The sequence below is a fragment of the Nerophis ophidion genome, linkage group LG06 (assembly GCF_033978795.1).
Source record: "Nerophis ophidion isolate RoL-2023_Sa linkage group LG06, RoL_Noph_v1.0, whole genome shotgun sequence".
NCBI classification, from domain to species: domain Eukaryota; kingdom Metazoa; phylum Chordata; class Actinopteri; order Syngnathiformes; family Syngnathidae; genus Nerophis; species Nerophis ophidion.
The window spans coordinates 56,734,638-56,758,748 of NC_084616.1; the positions used below are offsets into that span (position 1 = coordinate 56,734,638).

The window sequence follows — 24,111 nt, forward strand, 5'->3', positions numbered from 1 at the left end:
AACTTGTCAGAAATGTGATGGGAGAGAGCCATTCACACTCAAAAGTCTCAGACGTGTAAACTTTATACAAAAACCCACGCAAAGATGTGTGGACCTTCTAACAGCATACATTTATAAATACCAGGAAGGTGGATGTGCAAGTTGACACACACTTGAACATACCTACCTGTCTTTAGTTTATATACAGTAGATGCATAAAGGAATAATTTATTTTTCTCCTCCAAACATATTGCTGGGTATTGTGGCCAAACAGCTCAATTTTTGTTTTATCTGACATCACATGAACAAAGATAAGACCTTCTGGAGTATGGTTCTATGGTCAGATGAAACAAAAAGTGAGCTGTTTGGCCACAATACCCAGCAATATGTTTGGAGGAGAAAAGGTGAGGCCTTTAATTCCTACCGTCAAGCAAGGTGGTGGTAGTGTTATGCTCTGGGCCTGTTTTTCAGCCAACCAAATTGGTGCTTTACAGAGAGTAAATGGGACAATAAAAAAGAAAGATTACCTCCAAATTCTTCAGGAGAACCTAAAATCATCAGCCCGGAGTTTAAATCTTGGGAGCAGTTGGGTGTTCGAACAGGACAATGTCTTCAAATACGCGTCAAAAGCGGTAAAGGAATGGCTAAATCAGGCTACAATTAAGGTTATAGAATGGCCTTCCCAAAGTCCTGACTTAAATGTGTGGACAATGCTGAAGAAACAAGTCCATGTCAGAAAATCTACAAATTTAGCTGAATTGCACCAATTTTGTCAAGAGGAGTGGTCAAAAATTTAACCAGAAGCTTGTGGATGGCTACCAAAAGTGCCTTCTTACAGTGAAACTTGCCAAGGGACATGTAACCAAATATTAACATTGCTGTATGTATACTTTTGACCCAGCATAATTGGTCACATTTTTAGTAGACCCGTAATAAATTCACAAAAGAACCAAACTTCATGAATGTTTTTTGGGACCAACAAGTATGTGCTCCAATCACTCTATCCAAAAAAAGAGAGTTGTAGAAATTATTGGAAACTCAAGACAGCCATGACATTGTGTTCTTTACAAGTGTATTTAAGCTTTAGACCACAACCATATATATATCTATATATATATAAATATAAATATATGGTTGTGGTCTAAAGTTTAAATACACTTGTATAGAACACACATATATATATATATATATATATATATATATATATATATATATATATATATATATATATATATATATATATATATATATATATATTTGTGTGTGTGTGTGTGTGTGTATATGTACACACACACAATCTCTAGAGAACATCCCAGGCTTAGACCGGATCGACCAAGTCTAAAATTACAAAGCGGGCTATGGAATCCCAAACAGCTTACAGCAAACTATGTTCATGCCAAACCTGGCTTCCACTTCCTTCTGACTAGACTAATTAGTATGTCTGTGTAAAACCAACACACAACACACTAATCAAACCCCTACATTTACTTGTCATCAGAATATCACATATTTACACCTTTGTAAATATCCTCGTTTTTGCTGACAATCAGCTGCTTTTAGCACGTCTGTCACAAATATTCGACATTGCACATATATCAGTGCTTCTTTTATTTTCACTATTTTCAGCTGGCAAGTTTGCAATTTGGCTCAAGTTAACAAATGTCCAACTGGGACAGTGAGTATTCCACAAGCAGTTTTCCCTGTAGCTGATCATCAGATTGTGTAATAAGCCCTCAGGCTTCACCAGGCCAGGTTTCCTTTAGTTTATAGTTTTCTTGTTTTCTACCAAAAAAATCCCTAGTGTCGTCAGCCTTAATATTTCCTTATTAGAGAGGGTAAAATATGAATATTAAATGAAAGCCTATTAAAATTACTAGACTACTTCATTTTTGTTGAAGCCAGAAAATGTAGTTAGGTGAGGAAGAACACTGAAATATATAAAATGCTGTATTTTACAAGCTGCAATGAAGTATTCACTAAGCAAGCTCCTGAATAGGCCAATCAAATTGGATGTGTTTACCTGTTAACCCATTAGCTTTGAGACAAGCCCAGTCATGCAATAACTTTCTGCTATTTCTTTCTGGCTGCACTGTGCCATGCTTTCAGATGATAGCCATGTTGTTCGTAGGAAAACAAAAAGGCATTGGTGTGTCGTCAGGACCAGCAAGGCCTTCTCTGCTGGCCTAACATAACCAGAAATCATGATCATAATTAAAGATACAATTATTTTTTTAATTGACTTTTCCTAAATATCTAAAAGCATTCATATTCTCTTCATGTCATATTATGCTCCTTTCAGTGCTGTTGTTTTTAATTTCAGTTTGTATCCAATCAGAATTCAGCTAGTTTAAGTTGCCATTCCGTACCAAATCTGCCAGACGCCTTCAGAATCAACAATGTAGGCGTCTTTGCACTGTAAATGAACAGGGACATACAGTTGATAGACAGTTGCCATAGCCAATCAGATCATGATTTGTCAGTAAGGCCTTCTAGATGGCCTCACGTTGAACGTGACGTTTACGCGTCTTGTGATTGGTTTCTCATCGGGACCTTTAGCGGATGAGTTTGAGAACACATAGAGTTGAGAGACAGTTGCGATAACCAATCAGATTGCAAGGTATTGACAGTAGTTGTTCTGTTACAAATAAGTGAAGTGAAGTGAATTATATTTATATAGCGCTTTTCTCTAGTGACTCAAAGCGCTTTACATAGTGAAACCCAATATCTAAGTTACATTTAAACCAGTGTGGGTGGCACTGGGAGCAGGTGGGTAAAGTGTCTTGCCCAAGGACACAACGGCAGTGACTAGGATGGCGGAAGCGGGAATCGAACCTGCAACCCTCAAGTTGCTGGCACGGCCACTCTACCAATCGAGCTATACCGCCCCACATAATAAAAGTTGTAAACTCTTTGATTGACTGATTGAAACTTTATTAGTAGATTGCACAGTACAGTACATATTCCGTACAATTGACCGCTAAATGGTAACACCCGAATAACTTTTTCAACTTGTTTAAGTCGGGGTCCATGTTAATCAATTCATGGTTGTTGTTAAAGTGTGTCATGCTTGTCATTTAATTCACGTTGTTATATGTGTATTTGTGACGACCCGGGCGCATGGTGATGCGGGGCTCGTTCCCCCAGAAATGCAGACAGGCTTCAGAAACAGCGCGCAGGTAGGAAAATGATTTATTAAGTAATAAATCAGACAGAATAAAGAAAAAACATGCTAAAAGCACTTAAGGCAACAAACCTAATGAGCTAGCGTGTGAGTTAGCAAAATAGCCTAGCGTGGAAACTAGCATGTATTAAGCATAGGCTGACCATACGTCCTCTTTTCCCCGTACATGTCCTCTTTTGCGGGGGTGTCCGGTCCGTTTTTTTTTAATAGCGTCAAATGTCCGGCATTTTGAATTAGGGTTGCGTGTATCACAAGACTACTTAATCTCTACAGAACTGTTTCATGAGGGATTCCCTCAATCCTGAGGAAATTTTTCTCCTCATGATTGAGGGAACCCCTCAGAATTCAACTAGCTTAAGTTGCCATTCCGTACCAAATCTGCCAGACGCCTTCAGAATCAACAATGCAGGCGTCTTTGCACTGTAAATGAACAGGGACATACAGTTGATAGACAGTTGCCATGGCCAATCAGATCATGATTTGCCTGTAAGGCCTTCTAGATGGCCTCACGTTAGGACCGTTAGTGGATGAGTTTGAGAACACATAGAGTTGAGAGACAGTTGCGATAACCAATCAGATTGCAAGGTATTGACAGTAGTTGTTCTGTTACAACTAAAAGTTGTAAACTCTTTGATTGACTGATTGAAACTTTATTAGTAGATTGCACAGTACAGTACATATTCCGTACAATTGACCACTAATTGGTAACACCCGAATAACTTTTTCAACTTGTTTAAGTCGGGGTCCACATTAATCAATTCATGGTTGTTCTTAAAGTGTGTCATGCTTGTCATTTAATTAACGTTGTTATATATGTATTTGTGACGACCCGGGCGCATGGTGATGCGGGGCTCGTTCTCCCAGAAATGCAGACAGGCTTCAGAAACAGCGTACAGGTAGGAAAATGATTTATTAAGTATTAAATCAGACAGAACAAAGAAAAAACATGCTAAAAGCACTTAAGGCATCAAACCAAATGGGCTAGCGTGTGAGCTAGTGAAATAGCCTAGCGTGGAAACTAGCATGTATTAAGCATAGGCTGACCATACGTCCTCTTTTCCCCGTACATGTCCTCTTTTGCGGGGGTGTCAAGGGTGTCCGGGCGGGTTTTTTTAATAGCGTCAAATGTCCGGCATTTTGAATTAGGTTTGTGTGTATTTTCAATGTAAGCCTAGGTTAAGTTACCGTATATATATATATATATATATATATGTATATATATATATATATATATATATATGTATATATATATATATATATATATATATACATATACATATCAGCGGTCGGCATTCTTTACCACTTAAAGAGCCATTTTGATCCGTTTCACAAAATTTAATAGATAATGGGTGCCGTGACCATTCTTACTCATATCTGCTGATGGTTACCCAGACAACAATAATAAGGGTGTGCTATGAAGCCATTGCCTTTGACACCTTGTACAACATATATAAACAGCTTCCCAGCCCAGTAAGATGTTGTACGTGGCTTCCGCTGATACACGTACACGACTGCAAGGCATATGGTCAACAGCCATACAGGTTACACTGAAGGTTGTGATATAAACAACTTTAACACTCTTACTAATATGCGCCACACTGTGAATCCACACCGAACAAGAATGACAAACACATTTCGGGAGCACATCCTCACAGAAACACAACATAAACGTAACATAACAATTACCCAGAATGCCATGCACCCATGACTCTTTCAGGCTATATTATACCCCCCCAGAGAATTTAAGTCCCTACCTTTAGTCAAAAGTGATTTATGACCCCCCATAAAACAATGATTTATGACCCTCAAGGTCAAAGGTCAATGATTTATGAGGGGTCAACTTCAAAGGTTAATGATTTATGAGGGGGTCAAGGTTAAAGGTCAAAGTCAAAGGTCAAAGTCAAAGGTCAGGTTCAAATGTCAAGGTCAAGTGGGTGTGGCTTACCCGGAAGAGGGTGGAGTTAAGACCTGCGGTGGGAGTGGTTAAACCAGGAAGAGGGTGGAGTTTTAAACAGAAAGAGGGCAGAGTTAAGACCTGCGGTGGGAGTGGTTAAACCAGGAAGAGGGTGGAGTTAAGACCTGACAGGGAACAGAGGAGGGATCAGTTTTTTTAAGAAAGCAATGTCATCTGAGCAGCATGTGACCATATATTTGATAGTTTAAATGTTTACGATCGTTTGAAACAACTTCCAGATTTCGATGTATTGATGGCTGGGAATGTTACGTGTGGAGATGTGGACACGCACGCACTTCACACACACACACACACACACACACACACACACACACACACACACACACACACACGCAGAGGAGGTGGAGCTTTATACGTTAGCGTAAAGACTTTGTTCGATTCGGTCATGATTAGTGAAACGCCTGTTTCGATTTATAAAAATAATAAAACTTACATTGACACTCCGCAAAAAAGTCGAGTGTTTCTAAATCGTATTCAGATGCCGCCGACCGAGTCTTTGCGTGAGAAATGGGATTTGGAAGCGTACGGGATGGAGGGATCTTTTGGATTTGTATTCAGATACGAAATGGGTGATATCTGCTTATTTCAGCTAAAAGAAAGAAGAGACGGAAGCCCTTTCTCGATATTTTCATCGTTATCTACCGTGGATTGGGAAGTTTTAAGACTGGCAATGCCCGATTTCCTGTGGCGTGATCCTTCACCGGTGGATAAACGCGTAAAAGGAAGCTTGTTTACTTACCCGACGATGGATGAGTTGAATGAGAGAAGAATTCTGTTCAGCGCTACCTGGGAGACGAAATCTTCAGCCTCGGGTCGTTGGTTTTTACGTGCCAGTCTCCGTGCTCCAAAAATCACCGGTACCTATACGGCTCAGTGGACCGAGCCCGATGTCTTTTCCCTGGAGTCTTTCAACGATGAATGCGGGGTGTTTACACCGTTGGTGGTCGTACCCATCGTGGCATGGCGAGAGCGAATGGCGTCGATGAAGGAGAAAATAAACGACTTGTTCCGAAGCAGTCGACAATGGAAAAGCATGCTGACGACGAGAAGAAAGTTGTCCTTTGAGACCACACCCCCGACGGAGGACGAAAGGACCTCCCCCGCTTCAGTTTCAACCAATAACCTTCAAGGAAACACCCCCTCCTCCGACTCGTCCAATACCCTTTGAAAATCATAGCGTTAGTTTGATTGGTCGAGACTTTTTTTTCGACCCTCCCTATAAAAACAACCCCCACCCTGCAATTTTTTTTTTCGACCAGACCATATTGGCTCCCTTTTTTGAACGCACGGATCTCAAACAAGAAAATGGCAAACAAGACCATCAGACGCGTAAAGACCCGTCTTATACCACAGGACGATTTCAAACCATCCGTAAACACGACTGTTGAAGCAAACATGGCCGAGATCTTTAACCCTCCTGAAACGACGGCTGGATCGGAGGTGGTGAGCGACGATGAGACGTGTCGCTTCGGCAGATGTTTCTGCAGATGGGGGGTGAAAACCGACAACGCTACGCAGTCTTTGCCAGATGACGATAGGAAGGAGGAGGAAAAGGAGAATGACCTGATCATCATAACACCTCCGCCGTCCCCGCCACCACCCCCGTCACCATCCCTGTCACTCTTGGACCCCCCGTTGCACATCGATGATGAAACCGATGGGGGGAAGTGGTTGCTTTTCACCAGCACGGTGAAAACGGCCGTGTTTCATCTCCTCAACGAGGCCATCCGCCAGTTCAGGCAGAGCGAATGTTACGGTTGTCGGGTGAACCATCCGAGCCAGAGAAACCACCCGTGCCTGGAACCCTATGAAGAGGACTTTCTCCTGTACAACTACGACGGACTCATCAAGACTCTGCGTACGTCTAAATTCATTCAAGCCATTCAACGCTTGCTGATGCTTCGTCGCATCGAGGCTGAGGATTCAAGGGTCGAATCCTACGCCGACTCTCTGCTGTCTCAACTGAAATCTGAGAGAAATGTCTGGTGGGCCATAGATGACGTGTACAACGAGTTGGTACGGGGTGATGAAACGATTTTGAGACATCTGGATATGGTGACAGAGTGTTGGAATAATTACAAAAAAGATGGGTAATTATTGGAGAAAACTTGTAAACTCTATCGAGAACCACGCTGTTATTTACCCGTTGATTGACGCGATGGAAGCGTATGTTCTAAAACGAGACAAACCTCAAAAACTACAAATTATTCTTGATTATGCCCGCTCTAAGCCTACCTGGGAAGCTACCTGGAAATCCGTTGTCTCTCATGCTTTTGACTTTGACATTTTTGAAACAATTTTGAAGGAATGGTCTAAAGAAAAGTCTTTTCAACCTTCTCCTTATCACGTGTTCATTTTATATGCTCTGTTTGTTGATATGTCGATGTATCGTCTACGATGCGACATCCCCGTCAACGTTTTGTTTGAACTACAAAAACTGCACGAAGCGATTAAATTCACCTACGGTATACCTGTTTTACATCAAACCTTGATTATAGTTTATAGTTTATAGAAAAAAATTGTTTTAGATTCGCTGTGTGGTGTCCATGAATGAATAAAAACAAACTGTTTTAGATTCATTGTGTTGTTTCCATGAATGAATAAAAGAAATGTGTACCAAGCAACACGAGTTCATTTCTCTTTGTCTTTCCACAATGGAGAAAGCTATGGAAAAAGCATACTATACACCCGCACACCCGGGTAGTTTTGGAGGGGTAGATCGACTCCGTCGAGCTGTGCAGGATGAAACGGGGCAACGTGTCACAAAAGAAAAAGTTCAAGAATATTTAACGGGACAGGACGCCTATACACTCCATAAACCGGTTCGCATTCATTTTCCAAGAAACAGAGTCTTTGTCCCGCGACCTTTAACCCAGTTTCAAGCCGACCTCTGTGACATGCAAGCCTTGGCTGAATATAACGACGGTTATAATTATTTATTAACGGTCATAGATGTATTTTCCAAGAAGGCCTATGTGAGGGTTTTGAGGAGAAAGACGTCCGTGGAGGTGGTTGAATCGTTTCAATCGGTGTTGGGGGAAAGTCAGATTCCTCGCAAACTCCAAACCGACGCGGGAAAAGAATTTTTTAACAAGAGTTTTCAAGCTCTGATGAAGAAACACAATATTGTACATTTTTCTACGGCCAGCGATCTCAAAGCTTCGGTGGTTGAAAGATTTAATCGTACTCTGAAAGGGAGAATGTGGAGATATTTTACAGCCAACAACACCAGGCGCTACCTAGACGTCTTACAAGACTTGGTAAAAAGCTACAATCACGGATATCACAGCAGTATTAAAATGAAACCGGTGGATGTGACTTTGGAAAATACCCCTCAAGTGTTTGAGAATCTCTACGGCTCATTCACAGCATTCAAACGCAAATACAAATTTGCCACGGGAGATATGGTGAGAATATCCAAAGTGAGAGGAGTGTTTGATAAAAAATATGAACAGAGTTTTACAGACGAGGTGTTTACAATAACACGACGTCTCCATCGATCTCCCCCGGCATACAGACTGAAAGATTTTGACGGTGAAATAATAGAGGGTTCTTTTTACGAAGCCGAGTTGCAGAAAGTAAAAGAGAGCGAGGACAAGCGCTATCATGTGGAGGAAATTCTAAAACGACGTACGGTCGGTGGCAAAAAACAAGTTCTAGTGCACTGGAAAAACTGGCCCGAAAAATTCAACAGTTGGGTGGACGCTGACCTCCTTACAAATGTATAAAACAATCTGATGCCTTTGATGAGCCTCACAGTCTAAAGATCATCGAGCATTATGGATCATTCCTGCAACGAGGGTTTTTACCTCACCTTACCCTCCAACGCCAGCCTCAACGTATTTAAAGAAAACAAAAGTTCCCATTACCAGATAGATTTAAGTCAACATATAGATTTAGCAGGCTCATGGGAGGTGGCCTTAACAGAGATTTCATACCCTCGCTCATGGTATAATGTTTCTAACGGAGCATTTTATGAATGGCTAAAGAGACCTCCACCGGTGGGACCTGAAAGCAATCCTGGAATGGGGATAGTTTACCGTCAAGAATTGAGAGGGGGATGTTATGAGAACATTACACGATTCATAAATGAACTGAATGAATCTTTACAAAAAATTGACAACGATGTGAGGATAGCCTTTGACGATGTTAAAAAGCGAATCTCCTATCAATCAGGGGGTCAAACTCATTTTCGTTTTTCCCCTTCCCTGGCTTACATCATGGGAGTGAAACCTGGAAAGTGGATCAACTTTGACCGGGGGTCGGCCCCCTATCCCGCGGATATAAACGCCGGTTTCTACCATCTCTACTGTTACAGTGACGTGGTGCGACCTCAGATAGTAGGCGACGCTTATGCTCCTCTTTTGAGAATCGTGAGTGTAGAGGGAGCTTACGGTGAGATTGTCACCAAGTGTTTTAACCCCGCCTACTATTTACCCGTCTCGAAAAATCACATTGAAAACATCAGGGTGGAGATTAAATCTGATCAGAACAAACACGTCGACTTCACCTTTGGAAAGACCATCGCGAAGCTCCACTTTAGACCCGTTAGAAAGTAAAACCAACAACAATGAGAATGAGTCAACCCATGCACGACCCTCTACGTTTAGTGGGTTATTACGAAAGCCAGGTGGGGGGTTCCCTCCCCGGTTTCACAGGTTCACCTGTGATGTACGGGCGTGGGATAGGCTCCGTGTTTTCCAGGTTGTTTCGTTTTGTATCACCTCTGGTGAAAAGAGGTTTTGCCCTGGTCAAACCTCATCTTAAAACAGCGGCAAAAAATATCGCTTCCGACGTATTCAGTCATGCCGTTGGAAAAATGGGTAGTGGGGTACAAGACGGATCAGGAGGAATAATGGTCCTGGCTAGACAACCCCGAAAGAGACCCCCGGGACGACGTCTCTCAACGAGTGGTAAAAAACGCCGTCATCTGGGGAGAAGAAAATCAGTCGGTAAAAGGTTTTCAAAGAGAAGGACCGTCGTTCCCTCACACGATATATTTAAAAAAAAAAGAAAAAAGATGGCTCTTTTACATCAAAATTCGGCCGAATGCACGATGGCCGAGCTGGATTTATTTTCAGCTCCTATGACTCAGATGTCTATCGATGATAAATCCTACACAGAAGTCCTACCGCTATCCGCCATCACTGACGGGGGTCCTATTGAATTTTTCATCCCGGGAGAAGGTGAAAAGTACTTGGATCTGAATGACACATTACTTTACCTGCGGGTTAAAATTACCCGCGCCGATGGATCAAATATCCCAAACGACGCCAATGTGGGTCTCATCAATTATCCTCTAAACACCATCTTCAGCCAATGCGACATTATGCTCGGGGAAAGACTGATTTCTCAATCCAGCGCCACACACCCATACAGGGCGATAATTGAAACGCTACTAAACTATTCTGAAGCCACACTCAGAAGTCAATTCTCAGCCGGGTTATTCCACAAAGACACCGGCGGCTCAATAGACTCTATAGAAACAGCGAACGGACCAAACAAAGGACTCAACATCAGAGCCGGTTACACGGCTGAATCTAAAGAGGTTCAGCTACTAGGACCCCTCCACGCAGACATTCTTTTCAGCGAGAGACTCCTTCTCAACTCGGTGGATCTGAGGATCAAACTCACGCGTGCCAGCGACGCCTTTTGTCTCACAGGGGCTGCGGACGGTACTTTCCGTCTGAAAGTGCTGGGTGCCTCTCTCTTCACAAAAAAGGTCACCGTTTCGCCGGCCGTACGATTGGGGCACGCCTCGGCCTTACTCAAAGGAAACGCACTCTACCCTTTGTCACGGGTCAGCGTGAAAACCTACTCTATCCCTGAAAATTCCAGAGTATGCACCCAAGAAAATTTGTTTTTGGGCACGATGCCTAAATACATTGTTTTGGGTATGGTAAATCATGAAGCTTTCACAGGAAGAAGAGATCTCTCACCCTTTAATTTCCAGCATTTTAACGCAGAATACATCACCCTCTGTCACGCGGGAAAACAAATTCCCTCCAAAGCTTTCCAACCGCAATTTAACCAGGGGGCTTCGGTCAGAGAGTTTTACAACATGTTTACCGCTACAGGGAGGCATATGAAAGATTTACCTCTGTGCATCAACAGACAAGATTTTGAACGGGGTTATTCGCTGTTTGTGTTCAATCTCAATCCGGGAGAGGACAGCGACGCATTGTCTCGGGTTTCTAATGGCACTTTGAGGTTGGAAATGAGATTCAGAGTACCCTTACCCAACACGGTCACTCTTGTGGTTTACGCATGTTACGATTCTATTTTGGAAATTGATTCCAAACGACAAGTGCTGGTGGATTATTATTGACGACGGAGATGAATAACCATCAACTGGAGAAGCTTCTGCGACGAGTGTTGGGGAATGTTTTCTGTGGTGTATGGGCCTCCGACCAACTCCCCTCACTGACTCGCTCCTTTACCCCACCCTCCTACTTTATCGTCAACACCCACGAAGGACATCGACCGGGGGAGCACTGGTTATCGATGACTCTGGAGGAAGATGGGACCGCCACTTTTTTTGATTCTTATGGATTTTCTCCCGATTTTGATTACTACCCTCGGAGCATCTTGAACTTTTTGGAAAATCGTTCTGACCGTATATTGTACCACAACCTACAGCTTCAACACCCTTTGTCCACAGTGTGCGGTCAACACTGCGTTTATTATCTGCACCATCGATTTTGCGGACTGTCTTTTGAACAAGTTTTGTCTTTATACACAGATGATGTAGTAAAAAATGATCTTGAAGCATATACCCTGGTTAAAAAAATTCAATGTTGTACTAGCACGAATAAGAATAATAGTAGTCGTTGTGGCGTACAAGACGTCTGTTGTTTAGAAACTTTTTTGAACCGTTGAAATGAAAATGCTGTACACACTGCGTTTGATGAATAAAAAAACATTTTATTGAAACAAGAGTTTTGTCATCATTCATTCAAGGTTTAACCAATGTGGGGACAATGTCACTTTTCTACCTCTTCTTTTCCTCTCGGGGGATAGAAATGTTTCTTTTTCCACCCATTCTGATTCAAACTCTCCATCCGCTTTCAGATGTCTGTATTGATCTCGTGCTCTGGGGTTATGAATGGTCGATGTGGGGACATTTAGCTCCGTCAACGCTGTTAAAAATTTTCTCCAACCCTCAGGCGTGCGGGTCTGTGGATTTTTGGACCGTTGCATCAGGTGTTTCAGTAAATCGATCATATGAGATCCCTGCACCGGTGTACCGTTTTGAACAAACTCTCCTTTAGAGGTCCACCCCTTATCATTCTCGGATAATTTTTTCATAATGTACTCGGCGTTGTTACGGTCGCGTCGGGGGAGGATTTTCAGAACTTCGATCATCGTGACATCCTTTGACCCCCCGCCAGTATTCCGAGGTTTATCCTCCGGTTTATCCATCGGTTTATCCTCTGGTTTATCCTCCGGTTTATCCTCAGAGTCATTCCATGGTTCACCCCGCAAATCCTTGTGTAAAGTCAGAGTCATCCTTTTCTCCTCCCGTTGCCCCTGCTTCAACAGGCCGAGATATCTCTGCAGCAGGGTATCGTATATTTTTATTCTTTCATGAGGATTCATTCCGGGTTCGTTTAAGACGGCTCTCATTTTAACATCTAGATCATCCTCCGCCGAGTCTCTGATGGTCGGCTCCGGGCGAGTCAGACGATTTAATTGTTGGGGGGATAGGAGAAACAATTTTTGAGCCTTTTTCATCTTCAACCTTTTCCGCTCAATCCACCGATAAGATTCCCTATAAACGGTACGACGGTGGCCAGTAAGGGTAGAAGAAAACCGCCCGACTGTTTCATCAGAGTCTGGCGTTTGCGTTTCAGTCCAGTCCTTTTATCAGCCAGCAGTCGGATGATTTTCTTTTGTTTTTTAAGCTGAGCAAATTGAGACGGTGATAAGGGCACATTACCCTTCAGAATGTTTAAAGCAATTTCACACAGCGTCTGGATAAAGTCTGGTGAGCCGTGACTCAGAATATCTCGACGTTTTTGTGGTGTGGCATGGTACAGAGCTTTTAACATGGGACCGTTCCTCTTTACACGCTTTGACATTATGTTTTTGGCACGTAGACAACGGGCCACTGGTGCGGAAGCACGCCCGACCTCACTCTGTATTGTTCTGGACAGAAAGGTGTCAGGTCGACCAATAAATAGCCATGAGCATCCAAAGTAGCATCCGCAAAACTTTCCAAGAAAAAACTTTTTTGTGCGGGGAACATTTGCTGTGCCAACACGTTAATCTGCAATCTGTCCCGCGGATTCTTAAACAGTATCATATAATTACAGTTTAAGCTAATGGTGCGTGAAAATTTTCCCTGATGAAAAACATTCTGGGTCAGCATCATAACGCTCATATTTCTATGATGTCTATACTGCGTGAAAATTTTAACCACTTCGGGGTGATTTGAGGCTTGAAAAATAACATCGTCCAAAATCACCAAATGGGTCTGATCGTCCGGAAACAAGTTTTCATCTTCAAAGGAATCAGGCAGTCCTTCAACAAATTTTATTTTTTTATTCATCTTTTTTAATTCAGCATACATGGGTTGGAAAGATGTATAAATCCACACAATGTTGTCGGGTACAGAATTCATGACGTGTTCACAATTTTCCAATACACATTTTACAAAAAAAGTCTTTCCGCAACCACTAGGTCCTACAACCAGGCATGAAAAAGGTGTATGAAATCTGGGATCAAAGTCTACTCGTTCCATTTTTTCCATTTCCTCCCTAATACCCGAAAGGTAAAGTTTTCCCGTCGGGAAAGAGACGTCTTTTGTCATACACCACTCGAAACTTTTTTTCGAAAGACGAGTTATTTAAAAGGAACCCCCTTTTATCACGAACAATTTGGTGATGAGGGGTGTAGATCGCACCTGTTTTGTCTTCCTCCAGATAGCCCTCCACCAAATCTTTAACGCTGTCAAAGTTGACCCTCTCACAACACTCGCGGGTTTGAGTGATTCCTTTGGCACGCAGCACAGTTTTTTTACCCTGCAGGGTTTGGTAGGCATAACTCTTTGGACCGGCGGAGACGAATTCGTGAATGCTGTCTCCTCCCAACTCATCCGTCAAATCGCCTAGATAGGACCCCGTCTCCAGAGAAACTTCCCCCTCGTTTACCGTGTAGATTAAACTATCGGTGTCTGTGTAAAGAACTCTCTCTTGCAACCCCTCTAGGTAACCGTACATTTTCAAACGTGCGTAAGCGGTGGTAAAAGCAGCGACAAATACATTATTTGTGTTACCGGGAAGCACCACGCTGTTTTTACTGTATTGCCATTGCACCATAGCAATTTGCTCGTTGAGAAAGGAAAAATATTCAACCTGATATTTTCCTGAAAATACAAAGTCGAAAAATACTTCACTTTTTCTCACCAAGGTGGTCTGAGTTCTATTGCACCTCTCCGCAAACTTTCCCCAAAGGCTGTTTAAACAGAGTTTTGACATTTGTCTCTTGGCAGGGTTGGGGTCGATTTTTTCAGCATCCAGCTGTATTCCCTGATTTTCACGATATTCACGAATGTACTTTTCCCTGCTTTCTGCATCGACGGCTTCTTTGGGATACCCTGAAGCTTCTTGCTTACCCTTTAGGAAAGTTTGAACATAACCCGTAAAAACGGTTTCGCTCCGTTCTTCAAAGTGCCACACCTCCGTAATCTTACCGACTCTGTATCCCAACTGTAAAGCTTTGTTGAATTCGAGCGTGACCCAGACTCCCGTCAATGCCCTTCCTTCCTCATCATGTTCGCAGGGTTCCTGCTGGTTATTGTTTTCTGCGCATGTGCGGCAAAGTGTAAACACTAGTTTACCCTTGACCGTTCTGTAGGGTAGCACAGGGAAATAGAGACCTCGAGGAGGGTGAACAACGGCTCTGACCAGACCGAAATAGTTTCCAACATCGTCAAAATCCGTGTGGATGATGACAGGATGACCCAGGGGGTAAGGAAATGCGCTGTTGACGTACGGGTAGAGAGAGGTGACATCCTCATACAATACACGCTGGTTCTCACCCGCCGTGTGCCTCAAGCAAAAGGCGCTTGTCCTACCTCCATAAAGAGCGTCTCGAGGCATGAGAGGTGCGGGGTAATTGCGTGTTTTGAGAAAGTCTATTACCCTAGGATTTGATTTTTTCATTTCATTCCACTCGTGCTCTCTGATGACGATGATGTTGACCTTGTGGTCACGCTTTAACGCTTTCATTTTTTTCTCGGTAGCCTTGTGCAACTCCTCGAACGGTGTGTTTGTCAAAGGGCATACAGCACCGGGTTCGAAACACGTCGGGCATCCGTGATAAAAACACCCCTGAAATTCCCAGACGAATGGTTTGCCACCGATTATAGCAAACCCATCCACAAAGTATGCCCCCATCTGTTTTTCGCCTTTGTTTAAAGCATGCTGAATGAAAATACCACGACGATGCGACTCCCATTCTAACCATTGGATGCTGGTGTGTGAGTATTTTTTACACAACCCTCGGTAGTTATCCGGGGAAGGTATGGCTAGAGAACGCGGCTCGAGGAAATTAGTCACAAACACCTTCATGCAGGCCGAGGCTATGGTGATACGGGAGAAGGGGTCAACACCCGTCTCGCTCGTAAACTCGGCTCTAAATTTGATGCAACCCTCACGAAGAACATTGACGTCGTTTTTACAGTAGTGTACCGCTTGTTTTTGAAAATCAAAGACCTCGCTTTTCTCATTTTGATACCACGTCTCAAACTTGGTGCGTTCAACAGGTGTCATGCGTTCTACACCGTAATTGCTGATTGCGGGGTATTTTCCGACATAATTTAAATGTTCCTCCGAACTAAATTTGTGAGGAAAATACCCCTTGGACCAGCAATCACCGAGTCCTAACGCTTTTGGCATAGCGCTAAGCGGCATGGTAAGGAAGGAAAGCGAGTCAATGTATTTTTGCAAAAAATCAGGGTCTTTAAAACAGAGAACTTTACTCCCCTGCATGATAATTAAGGGTGCTATACCCAGCCGTACCATGCCTCTCAGAATCAAGTAACCGTCAAATCCTCTCGAATTGTGGGCTATAAATGTAGATTTAAGATAACGAGGTTTCCTGAAATGATTGAGGAAAACTGTAACACAATCCAGTCCAAAAGCACACCACTCTTCTCCTTGCAGCGTCTTGGTACAGACTAGAAAGGGAATGTGAGTGTGATTGTCATCGACAAACGTCTCAAAATCATAGAATATGATATTATCATTGTGGTTTACTTCACGTGGTTGGGGTTGTATATAGCAAAGATGTCGTGTTTCAGGTGTCTCTGAGTCACTGCGAGGTAGCTCTTCTTTACATATTTGACATTTTAACTTAGGGCACGTGTGTTTAGCGATACCTGTAGCCACAGGTACATCGTAAAATAGGTTGCATTTAAGGCATTTCTTTCGCCGATCGCAGTTGCTGACGAGTTTTTCCATAACCCGGTGATTTACCCTGTGTCTGAGGAGACATGCAGGAGAACGACACCACATGTTGCAATCCCTGCAAAGCACAGTTTTCCCCTCTATTTTTACACACCCGTTTTGTGTACAGACCAAGCAATAGCCGTCGCATTTGTGTCTGTCGGGTTTGTCGTACCCTTGGTAACAGTAGTGACAAACGTGCGGTTTTGACAAAAAACCTTTAATGTTAATGATACCGCTGTAATGATTCTGAGATAAATACAGATACAACGGATTTTCTGATTTTGGGTAATCCGTCTCGAACCGTGAGAGGGGTCGTTGGCCCTCTTCTCTGAACAGTATGACAATTTTACGACGTACCACTTTTTCAAATTCACGAATATGACTGAAAGTGACGGAAGTCTGTTCGTCTAAGCCCGCTTTTCTCTGTATTTTTTCAGCCTCCGCCACAGCCTGGCTATCTGTAAATTCAGGATGTAACAGACTTGCTAGGCTAATGGCAAAACATAGTTGATTATTCGAGTTTAATGGATTGTAAAGATAACGAGCTTTTTTTCTGTGGATTTCATGTTCCAAAAGGGTTTCGATTTTTCTTCTTACACCACCTCGAGGGTTATGTATCACCTGGACCATCACCTGTATTTCTTCATCGTTCAATATTTCAACGTTTGATTGTACCAACAGATCTAACACATCTTGAAAAGCATTCATCACAGCCCCGGCATCGTTTCGAAATGTAAATGAAGTGTGTTGATTTGCACTTTCACCGGATAACTCCAATTGAATGATATCGCCGGGTCTAGCTTCCTTAGTTACCATCTGTGTCAGCTTTTTAAGGCTCCCCAAGACTCCGCGGTAAAATGTGGCGTAATCTGTTACATCGTTGTTTTGAGGAAAAGTTAAAACGCTGGATAGTTGTATATTGTTGAATGTTTCCCTCCTCAAGACATTTACCCCATCACCCCTCTGGGTCTCATTTGAAATTGATTGGTCAGCCGTTGACGGTTGGTTCTGCATGACCCCCACCACCTCCGAAAAATCCAAACATTCCCCCGAGGGTGTCGCCCCTCCCAACACCTCGTGATGCTGTGTAGAGGCTTGTGTGTTTGTGTTTGAATTTAACACATTAATATCATCTTGCAAAGACGGATCATTGTTTGGTTCCCATTCTATCTGGTTGTTTGGATCTAAATGATGATTACAAACGTCTTCATCTTCTTCAATAACTACATCTAATTCAGATGGAACTACACCCATTATATTTCTCTAAAGAAAAAAAGAAAAAATAATTCGAATGGAACAGATATAACAAACCAGTATGTATCAAATCATGTCTGCCATCTTCATGAGAGTGCGAGCCAGTATACGATAGTACTGTTTCAGCCTTCTTCTGTTTCTATCATGTTTGTCGAGCTGGCGGGCGCATCTACGCTTCCTCCTGCGTTTGTTGCCTGTGGAAAAAAAAAAAAAAAAAAAAAAAAAAAAAATTAATATATACCGGCTTTAACCACATGTGGCGCTGTCATCTCCACTCATGCAAGCATAGCCGGAAACAACCGCCCACCTCCGGAATCAGTCCCCGCCCATTCCCCTTAGGCGCGAAATTCATTTGAGCGAAAGACATTGGAATGAGAGGAGCTCTTTAAAGCTCCTGAGAATCTTAAAAAGCTTACAGAAAACGAGAAAAACTTACAGCGGGTGCCTGTTGGACATTCACCGTCGTTTTCGATGATTTCCCCACGGAGCAAGGATTCGATGTCTGGAGTCTTTGGCGCAATCAAGCCTTCTCCTCTGCCTGGAATGGCCGTTGACGGACCCTCCAGCGTTAAGGGAGACCAGTGAGCAAGAGATGTAAACGGAAAATCTGTAAGTAAATATATGTATATATGTATCGTATACCGCATGTTTTTTTTCTTGTAAAAATGAGAATTATTTGACTCACCAGACTGCGATTGGGTTAAAGGGATCGCGTTGGTCTCTTCCGGCGAATCCTCTATAAAACAAAATAATGAATACACACAATATTAAATAATTCGAAGGTTTAAACACACCTCGATAATCATCTTCCAACTTTGTAAGATCGATCAAACAAAGTTCTTCGTCTTTCACTTCGTCGTCATCGGCTGTTAAAAAAAAAAAAGGTATTACATCGTCGTACACGTGCAATGCTTTTAACGTTTAAATGCTTAAACGGAGTTAAACCATTGTCTAATAATGTGGTAAAAACGGAGGTAATGAAATGAATACAGTAAAAAAAAAAAAAAATCGGTACTTACACAAAAGGATTGGAGACTCTGTTAGGAGATCCCTTGGTGGTGGGTGAATTTCAACTCGATGTTCGACTGTTTTTAGTTCGAATAAATACTTATTATAGTAACATTAAACAGACGTGTTACAAGGAATGAAAAAAAAAAAAAAGAAATTACCTTTCATTTTGCAAATCGCGGTTACACTGTGTTCTGCTCTAGTTCTCCATCTGTTTAAATATGTTTTCGTGAGGTATGGAAGTTGTTTCAGACAATCGTAAACATTTAAACGGTCAAATGGGTGGCCAGTTGCTATTCATACGAAATTCTCAAGCTCCCATAAAAACTGAACCCTCCTTTGTACCCCAAACTGACCTGTTGATTCAAACGGTCATAAACATTTAAACTGTCAGATGGGAAGTCAGTAAAAACTGAACCCTCCTTTTGTCCCCCAAACTGACCTATTGATTCAAACGACCGTAAAGACCAGTTGCTACGTGACACTGTGTTCTGCGATAGTTTTTTCCATCTGTTTAAATATGTTTTCGTGAGGTACGGAAGTTGTTTCAGTGCGTACGAATGTGTGTGTGTGTGTGTGTGTGTGTGTGTGTGTGTGTGTGTGTGTGTGTGTGTGTGTGTGTGTGTGTGTGCGTGTGTGCGTGCGTGTGTGTGTGTGTGTGTGTGTGTGTGCGTGTGTGTGCGTGTGTGCGTGTCCACCAAAAACTTCCCAATCCACGGTAGATAACGATGAAAATATCGAGAAAGGGCTTCCGTCTCTTCTTTCTTTTAGCTGAAATAAGCAGATATCACCCATTTCGTATCTGAATACAAATCCAAAAGATCCCTCCCCTTCCAAATCCCATTTCTCACGCAAAGACTCGGTCGGCGGCATCTGAATACGATTTAGAAACACTCGACTTTTTTGCGGAGCGTCAATGTAAGTTTTATTATTTTTATAAATCGAAACAGGCGTTTCACTAATCATGACCGAATCGAACAAAGTCTTTACGCTAACGTATAAAGCTCCACCTCCTCTGCGTGTGTGTGTGTGTGTGTGTGTGTGTGTGTGTGTGTGTGTGTGTGTGTGTGTGTGTGTGTGTGTGTGTGTGTGTGTGTGTGTGTGTGTGTGTGTGAAGTGCGTGCGTGTCCACATCTCCACACGTAACATTCCCAACCATCAATACATCGAAATCTGGAAGTTGTTTCAAACGATCGTAAACATTTAAACTATCAAATATATGGTCACATGCTGCTCAGATGACATTGCTTTCTTAAAAAAACTGATCCCTCCTCTGTTCCCTGTCAGGTCTTAACTCCACCCTCTTCCTGGTTTAACCACTCCCACCGCAGGTCTTAACTCTGCCCTCTTTCTGTTTAAAACTCCACCCTCTTCCTGGTTTAACCACTCCCACCGCAGGTCTTAACTCTTCCTGGTTTAACCACTCCCACCGCAGGTCTTAACTCCACCCTCTTCCGGGTAAGCCACACCCACTTGACTTTGACATTTGAACCTGACCTTTGACTTTGACCTTTGACTTTGACCTTTAACCTTGACCCCCTCATAAATCATTAACCTTTGAAGTTGACCCCTCATAAATCATTGACCTTTGACCTTGAGGGTCATAAATCATTGTTTTATGGGGGGTCATAAATCACTTTTGACTAAAGGTAGGGACTTAAATTCTCTCCCCCCACCCCTCTCTGTGCGTCGGTTGAGGTGCATATAAAATGTATGTATGAGGTAATTATAACATGCACGTATGCCCTGGTACACCCTTATCATCATTTTATGACTGAAGCAAAACCGTTTTTACACTTTTATACTGAAATATAAAAGTGTAATACAACTTATTACCGTATTTTCCGCGCTATAAGCCGCCCCGTGTTATAAGCCGCCCCTTTAATGAATGGCATATTTTAAAACTTTGTAAACCTATTAGCCGCATCGGGTCATAAGCCGCGCCTACGCTGCGCTAAATGGAATGTCAAAAAAACAGTCAGATAGGTCAGTCAAACTTTAATAATACAAACCAGTGTGCAAATGTGCAATTACAACAATAGTAACACTCAAAATATAATGTGCAAATGTGCAATCACAATAGTAACGCTCAAAATATAATGTGCAAATGTGCAATCACAATAGTAACACTCAAAATATTGCAGAGCAATAGCAACATCAATAACCCAACGTTGCTCGAACGTTAAGGTCACAGCACACAAAATAAACATTCAAAACTCACTTTCAGAAGTTATTCCTCATCAATAAATCCCTCGAATTCTTCTTCTTCGGTGTCTGAATTAAAAAGTTGGGCGAATACAGCATCCAAAATGGCGGGCTCCGTCTCGTCGAAGTCATCAGAGTCAGTGTCGCTGTTGTTGTCCGGCAGTTCCATGAATCCTGCCTTCCGGAAAGCTCGGACCACAGTTGAGACCGATATATCCGCCCAGGCATTTACAATCCACTGGCAGATGTTGGCGTATGTCGTCCGGCGCTGTCTCCCTGTTTTAGTGAAGCTGTGTTCACCTTCGGTCATCCATTGTTCCCACGCCGTTCGCAGTCGAGCCTTGAATGCCCTGTTGACACCAATATCCAGTGGTTGGAGTTCTTTGGTTAATCCACCCGGAATGACGGCGAGTGTTGTATTAGTGTGCTTTACTTGTTTCTTGACACCATCTGTGATGTGGGCACGCATGGAGTCGTAAATCAACAGGGACGGAGCTGCGTGAAAAAAGCCACCCGGTCTCTTCACGTAAACTTCTTTCAACCACTCGCTCATCTTTTCTTCATCCATCCATCCCTTCGAGTTAGCTTTTATGATGACGCCGGCTGGAAAGTTTTCTTTTGGCAAGGTCTTCCTTTTAAATATCACCATGGGTGGAAGTTTCTGCCCATTAGCATGGCAAGCTAGAACCACAGTGAAGGACGACTTCTCATTCCCTGTGGTGCGAATATTTACCGTGCGTGCTCCCATTTTATCCACAGTGCGGTTCACAGGAATATCAAAAGTCAGTGGAACCTCGTCCATGTTGATAATGTGCTCTGGCCGGATCTTTTTTTCAGCTATCTTGCTTTTACAGTATGCGCGGAAAGTAGCCAGCTTTTCTTTAAAGTCTTTTGGCAGTTGCTGTGAAATAGTAGTCCGTGTGCGGATGGAGAGATTGCGTCTTTTCATGAAGCGGAAACACCAAGAAGCACCACCTTTAAAATCATCCAAGTGAAGTTCGCTTGCTAGCGCTGTTGCCTTCATTCGAATAGTGATGGTACTGACGCTTCTGCTTGCTGCTCTCTGCTCAACAACCCACTGTTCGAGTTTGTCCTCCAACTGTTGCCATCTTGCTTTGTTCCCTCGGAAACTCTGTGTTGTCTTCTTTACTTGGCGCAGGTCATCTTGTTGCTTCCTCCACCTAAGCACCATTGACTCGTTTATGTCGAATTCTCTCGCTGCTGCTCTATTTCCGTGTTCTTCTGCGTGACTTATTGCCTTGAGTTTGAATTCTGCGTTGTACGCGTGTCTCTTAGTAGGAGCCATTTTGTGGTCGTCTTTACAGAAACACACAAATGAAATGAATCGAATTTGCCGCGCGCTTCTTCTTCTACGGGGGCGGGTGCTTACCTTTGCGGTTGCTTACCGTAGAAGAAGAAGCGCTTCCTCTTCTACGGGGAAAAAAGATGGCGGCTGTTTACCGTAGTCGCGAGACCTAAACTTTATGAAAATAAATATTTATATTAATCCATATATAAGGCGCACCGGGTTATAAGCCGCACTGTCAGCTTTTGAGAAAAGTTGTGGTTTTTAGGTGCGGCTTATAGCGCGGAAAATACGGTAAATAAAAACATAGAAAAAACTACCAGAAGCGGTAAAGTTTAGATCCATGAAGGAAAGAAGAAAGTGAATGAATGTTTATAACTGAATACATTTACATATGTAAACATGTTAGTTTTAATTGTTTTCTTTTTTCTTTTTTAATGAATTAAGTAACGTTTATGACAACCTTTTTCAAAAACACGATATGGATTGTGAGATACAACAGAATAATGAATACGTTTATCATTTGTTTTCAAGACGCTTACAAAAAAGTGGCACCCCAAAGGTTTACTGTGGGACCCCATTTTTAAGACTTGATGGGGTCCCTGGGACCCCATTTTAAAAATCCTAGCGCCAACACAGCAGTCAACAGAGGAGAAAAAATGTTTTATTCAAATAAATATATTATTTATAAAGCAAGTTCGAGTATCATTGGCAAATTTTCACCTACTCTTGGCCTTGGTGTGCTGCCTGCCTCGGTACGCATATAAGTGTCCTCTTTTTGGGATTTCAGAATATGGTCAGCCTAATTAAGCAGGAATCAAACGTTGTCATCTGTAGCATAAAGCAAATTAGGAAGCAACACCGAGTGAGGGCAGGACAAAGACTAAATAGCCCTCTGAATAGTGTCCGGACAACAGGTGAGCGTTTTGAACACTAACCGGACGTAACTGAGTGCAATCTGCAGTCATGGCAACAGAAACAAACAAACTCAGTGGTGCATAAATAGGAACTAAACGGAGTCCAACACCAACAGAAAAAACACAAGTGACCCGAAAAACCCAAACAGAATCTGATCCGGGCAGCGGATCATAACAGTATTTGTCGTCATCATGTGGTCTGGGCAGTTAATATATCTTTGAGAAGTGTGTAGTTTGAATTAAAATCTATTGACCGGAAGTTACATAAGTCAAACAGAGAAATTAACGATATATGTTTTAATTGCTGATGCGTTTTAATTGATTTTTAAATGTGCCAGAAAATAACCCGTTTTGCATACCGTTGATGTGACTCAATGCGCAATAGGGTGTAAATGTGTTCATGTATAGTATTTCTCCAGCAATGATCATATGGTGACATCAATTATGGTCTTTTGAGAGGTAATCATTGAAGTCAGACATCACTGAAGGCATGGCCTGACACTGCAAAAAGGTCAATTCATTACAATCACTTGGTAAGGAACAGAAAAAATCCATGAATCTGTGTTTGTACTTGTTTGATGATGTTTTAGAACAGCGGTTCTCAAATGAGGGTAGGCATACCCTGGGTGTACTTAAAGGTATGCCAAGGGGTACGTGAGATTTTTTACAAATATTCTAAAAATAGCAACAATTCAAAAATCCTTTACAAATATATTTATTGAATAATACTTCAACAAAATATGAATGTAAGTTCATAAACTTTGGAAAAATATGCAACAATGCAATATTCAGTGTTGACAGACAGATTTTTTGTGGACGTGTTCCACAAATAT

General features: G+C 42.4%; 2 protein-coding genes across 6 annotated transcripts in view; one reads left to right on the plus strand and one right to left on the minus strand.

The window, feature by feature from the left end:
• Positions 1-24,111, plus strand: part of opn7b (opsin 7, group member b) — a 227,969-nt gene that overhangs the window by 15,589 nt on the left and 188,269 nt on the right. The window lies entirely within an intron of this gene.
• LOC133555001 (uncharacterized) lies at positions 13,660-19,443 on the minus strand. 5 transcript variants are annotated; one of them, XM_061904389.1, is made up of 6 exons: positions 19,012-19,269; positions 18,862-18,927; positions 18,637-18,708; positions 18,528-18,578; positions 18,279-18,449; positions 13,660-18,036 (listed from the first exon to the last, which is right to left on the minus strand). In XM_061904389.1, exons 1-6 carry the CDS (start codon positions 19,016-19,018, stop codon positions 17,909-17,911), a joined length of 495 nt encoding a protein of 164 aa, XP_061760373.1. In that variant the 5' UTR covers positions 19,019-19,269; the 3' UTR covers positions 13,660-17,908. The 5 variants fall into 5 exon arrangements, with proteins under 5 accessions (XP_061760373.1, XP_061760372.1, XP_061760370.1 ...); XM_061904388.1 differs by having other exon boundaries at positions 18,279-18,402; positions 19,012-19,255; XM_061904386.1 differs by having other exon boundaries at positions 19,012-19,255.

Coding starts and splice junctions, on each gene's coding strand:
- LOC133555001 (XM_061904388.1), bottom strand. CDS start 17,842: ATGGGTGTAGTTCCATCTGAATTAGATGTAGTTATTGAAGAAGATGAA.